Below are 7,491 nucleotides of genomic sequence, written 5' to 3'. Positions count from 1 at the left end.
AACTCAATACGGACCAATCAGATTTGCAGTTAAACCAGTGACTCATTCACCCGAGTTGGATCACGCCCAAGAGAGATGAGTTGGGTAATCGATACAATCCTTTTTCCCGCCCAAATACATGGCAATTTCGTAATTATATGAAATTGTAAAAAAAATTATGCTAATATATTTCGCCGTAATAATCCTCAAATGGCATGACGAATAAATGTCAACATATGTTGCGTTAATTATGGTAATATAATAACATGTAAAATTAAATGGGCAACTCACATGTTAGGGCCTTGGGGGTGATTTTAGTTTTCAGGGACCAAATACATGTATTATATATAAGCATTATACCATCAAAAATGTATTTAGTAGTCATTATCACTCATTAGTGGTCATTACCACCTATTAGTAGTCATTCAATGTTTGGCTTCTCAATTCCAAAACAGATGAAACATTTCATTTTCCCAAATGTACAGACCAAATTATTACAGATGGTAGTTGCAGCGATGTTTGTAGTGATTGTGGTGATGCTAACAAAGACGTTGGTGATGACAATGACAGTGGTGATGGTAACAATATTAGTGGTGATGATAATAGTGACAGTGAAAATGGTGTTAGTGGTGGCGATGGGTGATAATGGTGGTTACAATGACATTAGTGGTGGTAGAGGTTATATTGATGATGGGGTAGCGTTGGCAATAATGGTAGTGGTGATAGCAAACAATAATGGTGACAATGACAATAAGGATAATCATGATTGTGACAATTAGTTATGTCGGTGGAAAGAATAGTGATAATGGTGTGGTAGTCATGATAATAATAATAATGATTATAACAAATATTGTTATTGTTAAATGTGAAAAATGTATTTTTAAAAAAATTAAAAATTAAATTCACAAAACCTTTTTCAAATTGTGAAAATAAGTATAAAAATGTTTTAAAAATAATTTAAAAACCATTTGAGCTACATTTAACTTAACGGGAGTCTTGGGTGACCGATAAATCACGCAAGTTCTTTGAGTAACCAACACTTTCACGTTTCAGCGATTGCTCGTCTTTCCGTTGCATCACATTTGCATGCTTGAAGTTTCAACCCTTAGCAGCAAGCTGGGGTTTCTGGCGAGAGGAAGAGATGATGATGAAGGAAAAAAGAAGTTGCTGAAATAGAGTTGAAATGATTTAAATAATGCGTTAAACCGACCCTGTCTTATAGTGTCAGCTACGTGTATGATCCTTGATTTTTATATTTTTTCAATAAACAATTTACCAAATTTATCAACTAAAGTTGTAATGATATTATCAACTGGACAGGGAAAAAGTTTGTATGTAATGATATTGACTAACTAAAGTTGTCTGATATTATCAACTGGACAGGGAAAAAGTTTGTCTCAATTGCTTGGCTATTTTGCAAAGTTATTATTTGGCTAAAAATATATTTTTAGTCCTTATTCTTTCGGTTAAAGGGGATAAAAGTTCCTATATGGTTCTCAAATTTTAAAAACACATATATTTAACCTGTTATCTCTATAAATTCATCTTGTTTTTAAAAGTTTGGAGGGACTAAATCCACATGTTTTTAGAAGAGACTAAATTCACTCGTTTTTAAAGTTTGAGAATCAAATTCACCAATAGGAAAGTATAAGGACCTTGGTTACATTTGGCAGAAAATATAGAAACTAAAAGCACATTTTCTCAAATTAAAAATTCTACACAAAACTTGTTTCATGGACGAGAAGACGATGTGTGCTTGATGGGAATTTGTACGAGGGTATAACGTATCGCTCAGTTTGAAGATACTAGTTTAAAGTGAGTTGTGATTTATAAGTAGAAAGACAGGTCAATTTCTTTCTTCTTTTTTTTGGCTTTCCTTTTCTGTTGAAATTTGTTCATGGACATCACTTAAATTCAGTGTTGTTATATTTGCTTGGTGTGTTTTATAAGCATGCTTTTCATGGTACCAGATGGTGAAACCATTTCTAGAGCCCGAGACATACAAAAAGGTGATATTTGTTTACAACCCAAGGAGTCACATGGATGGAGGAACACCTTGACATGGACAAGCTGGAATCCTATTTTGGTGGGGAAAATACAGTTGGATTCAACTACGAAGCTTATGCTAAAAAAATGAAAGAAGATAACATAAGCATGTATGATGTTTTTTATTCATGTTGTTCATCATCGCCTGGTTTTTTAAGTTCCGAAATTAATGAATCAGTGCAGTCAGGAACCGATGATTCTGAGGATGAAGCATCTATTGATAGAACAGTTTTTTCAAACTTGGAGGAAGATGATGATAGTACACACATGGGAAGATGCCTTGCTCCCAATATGAATCCGATAAGGTTGATGAATCAAAAAAGACATGAAGAGCTGAATCAGAAGAGAACTAGGCACTTGGCAGGGTTAACTATATTATATTACTCATTCAAATTTTACACAAGCACTGAACTTCAACCAGTATGTACTATTGGTCTGAATTTTGAAAGTGACATCTGAACCATTACTCTTATATCTCAACCAATGAACCAATGCCCCAAATGGTCCATTGTCCATAGCAGCAGGCATCAATACATGGATCCATATATGCACCTTTTCCACTGAAAAGAGAGAAGAAGTTTGAGTTGGCTCATATGGAAAGAGAATTTCAACCAGCATTCAGGAAATAGAAAGTTTAGATTTCTTTCATGTTATTTTTACCCTCTCTCAATACTGGAGTGGGTTATGATAGGGTGTGTTTCAGTATTTGTGATTGCTATTTTTTCAATGTCGAAAGCTATGATGAGAAACACCACCTACAACCCTTTCATGTACTATGGTCCAAGTCCTAAATGTGTTCACTGCCTGAAATACTAACAAAAAAAATGCATTTTCCTTTAAACATCAATATTTAGTAGAGACAAAGCATTTTCCATTTTGGTGTATTTGCTAGTTCATGATGAGGTGTCAAGGTGCTGGAGAAATTACATCATGAAATCAGCATAGACTTGGCTAGTGGTTGTGCCTTTAAGAAAGGAAAGCACATGACTCTTGTAGGGAAACATCTAACTTAAGAATTAATCATACCAATTAATTGGTACGATGAGATTTTAATAAGTGGAAAAGAAAAATAGAGAGAGAGAGAAAGGAAAAAATGTTGCTAATCTCTTACTGAACGACACTGCCTAAAAGCACCCAATATAATAGCAGATACAACTGCTGGAAATAAAAAATCACAACATAAAAGTAAATTTTAGCACGTCTGCTAAACATAATTTTAGGCATTGATTCCTATTCATACCAAGGTAAAGACTAAACATAGAATTTGAATACATGAATATGCATTAATCAATCCATGATTTCTTAAATAACATTTTATTTAGCAAGTAAGCATTCACATGTTTAAAAATCAAAACACTAATTGAACTGCAAGACTTTTACCTCAAACATTATCATCATTTATGGAAACATATCCCATGACCAAGGTGCATCAATTAACTCACAATCAATCAACAAAAATTATTACTCAGGGCGAGACTTCACAATGAAATTTTGGCGACTTATGGGATTCATGACCACTGGTGGACCGGCAGTACGAGGCCATGCCTGCAATTTTTTGTCAGTCTCTTCTGCCCACTCATTGTTTGTAATAGTGCCAGGGGTACTACCTGAAGAAAGAAGTTAGCAGTTACATACTGCTGCAACAGCTAAAAAGCAAATCAATTCCTATGATAAACACAACTTACCTCCAAATAGCTTCTTCTCTGAAACATAATAATCACAAACCCATGCAACTCCAAATGATCCAAGAATAGCAGAAATGATATACTTGCTTGACATGATTACAGACTTCACTACACAAAACAAAAGAATAAATAGATAAATCAAAATTCAAAAGAGAAAGAAAAAGACTACATGAATGGCAGACATTCCTATCCAAATAAACAAAAGGGTGTGACACAAGAAAATTGCAAAAAACGGTTAGGGTTGATTTCACACTCAACTGCAAAGGCACTAAAAGCATGAAATGAAACCATGACAGCCAGTGTGGTAAAGCCACAAAATTCCTAAAATCCTACTAACTCAAGCATAACAATGTAAGTGCCTTTGCTGGTTAAATGCTAAACATCCTAACAACTGGAGAAACAAGGATAACTCATGAACAAATATAAAAAAGCCAAAATGCAAGAAGCTTCAGGAGATATTGCATAGATTGAAGAAAACAGTAACCACAAGGAGGCAAAGCAGATTGTGTACATCAAAAGACAAATGTCAACAGAATACATTACATGTGGCAACATTTTTAGACTTGTCCAGCATGATCTAAATTCCAAAACGATACGCTAATATGACAACAGGATGGGGGGTTATGTAAAACTTACAGTCCAGACCATAAGGAAATTAATCAGAAATTTCTGTTGGCACCACCTAAAGGGTATCAGTGAAGACATTCACACAACAAAATCCATCACAAGAATCCAAAGGCGTTGCTTCATTGGAACCACAGGGCATACAAGAAAGTAAGGCATTGCTTCAAACAAAATCCAATCCATAAATTCACACAATTCCAAGACACTCATAACCACACAATTAATTGGCTGAAAGAATTAAGCAATAACAAAAATCGAAATTACAGACAGCCCAAATTGAACGGCAAAACAATCAGATATCTGAGATAAAACACCAAATTTTTGGGTTTATCTGATTTGCTTGTAAAACATGGTGACATAAAAGGGATTTCACTTCCCAAAGCAATAAACTATTACGCCACATGACATAAACGTCGAATTTAGAATCAACCACAGTCTTCTATTCAATACTGAATCAGCAAAGAAATAATGTAAATTGCTGAATTTAACGAAAACAGGTTAAAAAGGAGATTACCTTCGAAGCAACCTGTTGAACGTCAATGCTTCTCAGAATTGATTCCTAGAAAGAAAGGGAAAGGACAAGAAACTCAGAGAATCGCAAAGCATAATCCGAAAACACCCCCAAAATTTAAAGTAAAAAACAAAAACAAGGCAAAGAAAAAAACGCAGACAGACAGATGCAATCGGAACCGGGGTGCGATTAGGTTATGCTAGGTGAAGTTTATTTTTTTTGGTTGAAAATGTTAAGTGAAGTTTAACAAATTTTACTGAATAAATATTCATTTTTATCCTAAAATTAAGAAAATGATGCATATTAGTCCTATCATAAAACCTGTACAGAACAGTCCTATCATTAAATTTAACTTGTGAAATTATTTTATTAAATTATAATATTTAAAAATCAATTTAATAATAGATTATATTTTAAGAATCAATTTCATATAAAATTATAAAATTTATGAACTAAATTAGCAATTAAATTATGATTAATATGTCTTTTTTTTAATTTCTATCTTGAGACCAGTTTCATAACTGATCACACTTAGGGACCAAATTAAATATTTATTTATTTTTTTTAAAAAAATATTAATTTTAGGTTTTAGTTATTCAATAATGATAATTTTAGGTTTATTAGAATGTTTTCCTCTCAGAGAAAAAGTTTAATAGAATATATTTTAAATAATAATAGTCAGTACAGTAAAAATATAAATAAATAATATTTTGATTCTATCATTTTATTTTGTTGAGTACATATTATACAAATTAATATTCAGTTTGTAAAAAAAACAAGAACTTTGACTCGTTTTTAAATGTTATATTTTAAACTGAATATTAATTGTGAATTTTTAGAACTACTTAATTTTGACTCAATTACAACATTTATAATAATTAAATAAAACTGAAAATCACGTCAAAAAAATAAAACTAATAATTAATAATATACCACATTATAATTAAAATCATGACAATATATTATACAAATTAATTATTATAAATATAATATTACTAACTTTTTGTATTAAATTGTGAATTTAGCGTGTGGTTATTTTATTTATGAATTTGTTTCATATGGAGACACTGTGGTTAAAGAAAAAATATGAATTTTAAAATAGATTGAAATTAGTTAATGTTATTGATGGCAATTGAAGATATTTGGTATTGCAATAAGCAATTCAATCGGAGGAATAATAGGAGTGATTAGGAATTGAAATGTGATTAATAAGTCCACAAGTCTAGACCATTAAATTTGTAGGCTAATAATATTCAGGTCAAATTAATAACCATTTTATTATGGTTTCAGATCTATGAGACCCACACAATCCTTCATAAACTTCTCCCATTAGTCTTATGGACTCAATTTGGTTAATACATCTTAGTAATACTCCATTGGAACTTCTTACGTTGAGATCATCTCCTATCATGATATACTTTAAAGCCTTTTCTTTCAGTTTAAATTCTACTTTGGCACTTGGCTTTTGCAAATAGTTAATCAATTTTTATTGCCATGTATCCAATTCCTCAACTTGGATAATGGCTAAATCTTCTATAGAATAGTCCATCATTTCTCCTTTGATTTTCTTGTATTCAAAAACATGTTATGCTAACTCATTTTTCCCATCATTCTCGTCCCTACAGGTATGTTCTATGATCACATCGACAAAACATTGCAACAAGTGCTTAGCTGATTGATAAAAATCCAATAGTTGGACAATATTACACTTATATTCCTCATGCCTAATCATCAATTGGAAATCACCATATATTCTGAAATATTGCACACCTCTTTCTATTAAAATCTTTAAACCCAAAATCAAAGCTTCATATTCAGCTTGATTATTTTAAAAACATGGGTTTATTATTCTAAAATATCTCCATACTTTGTTGTTTGGATTGATTACTACTATTCTCACCCCCAAACCATTTTGTGTCAATGATCTTTCAAAACCTAAAAACCAAGGTTGTAGGCCAACATAATTATTAGTCCACTTTAATTCATCATTAATAGGGATACAAATGTTAAGTCTGCCTGCGACCAAGTCACATTGGACTGTACCAAACAATTAAATCCCAAAAATTTTGATGTTAACAAAGTATAAATTTTATCTATTAACCTTTCATGCTTAAGCTACATATTCATAGACCTATATGAGACACAAGTAGAAAAGAATAAATTGAAAGGTTATGGACGATAGGCAAAGTACCAGTAGTTGGACGATATTGAATTAGTGTCCATTAATGAGAAGACAAGTTTTTTAGCACTTGGCTCGCAATACAAAAGCAATAGAACAATTACTCTATTCTCAAGTACTGCAAAACAATCATCATAAAGTAACATACATATGTTCAGTAAGAAACTTGTGTCATGACGCACAAAAGGGAAAATTTAAATTGTCTTGTCTTGACATTCTTAATTTCTTTTGTCTTATATTATTAATGTTTCTTTCAATTCATACGGTAAAATTCAACTTTGAGTACTAGGAAAAATTGATAGATTCTCCTTCTCTAAAGATCTGTTGCAAAAATTGTTTGTGGTCCCACTCTCTCTCTACACAGTAGCGGTCTCATGTCAAGTGTCAAAGCTATTATATAACGGCTAGCTAGGATCTCTCAACGGATCGAAGCTCTGAAGTCTATATAAAGCTTGAAGGTGTTTGTG

General features: G+C 32.0%; 1 protein-coding gene across 7 annotated transcripts; it reads right to left on the bottom strand.

Annotated features, from left to right (window-relative positions):
* Positions 1-2,382: 2,382 nt before the first annotated feature.
* LOC100791001 (uncharacterized) lies at positions 2,383-5,118 on the bottom strand. Of its 7 annotated transcripts, none has more exons than XR_005892630.1 (4): positions 3,969-4,016; positions 3,711-3,813; positions 3,406-3,632; positions 2,383-2,585 (listed from the first exon to the last, which is right to left on the bottom strand). XR_005892630.1 is itself a non-coding variant. In XM_003531755.5 (4 exons), exons 3-4 carry the CDS (start codon positions 3,802-3,804, stop codon positions 3,487-3,489), a joined length of 240 nt encoding a protein of 79 aa, XP_003531803.1. In that variant the 5' UTR covers positions 3,805-3,818; positions 4,849-4,893; positions 5,010-5,118; the 3' UTR covers positions 3,324-3,486. The 7 variants fall into 7 exon arrangements, 6 of the variants coding, with proteins under 6 accessions (XP_003531803.1, XP_006585716.1, XP_014634688.1 ...); XM_003531755.5 differs by lacking the exons at positions 2,383-2,585; positions 3,969-4,016 and adding exons at positions 4,849-4,893; positions 5,010-5,118 and having other exon boundaries at positions 3,324-3,632; positions 3,711-3,818; XM_006585653.4 differs by lacking the exons at positions 2,383-2,585; positions 3,969-4,016 and adding exons at positions 4,849-4,893; positions 5,010-5,099 and having other exon boundaries at positions 3,324-3,632.
* Between the last annotated feature and the right edge of the window lie 2,373 nt (positions 5,119-7,491).

This window comes from Glycine max, chromosome 8, assembly GCF_000004515.6.
Source record: "Glycine max cultivar Williams 82 chromosome 8, Glycine_max_v4.0, whole genome shotgun sequence".
Classification (NCBI taxonomy): domain Eukaryota; kingdom Viridiplantae; phylum Streptophyta; class Magnoliopsida; order Fabales; family Fabaceae; genus Glycine; species Glycine max.
This window is presented reverse-complemented; position numbering and strand designations above follow the sequence as displayed.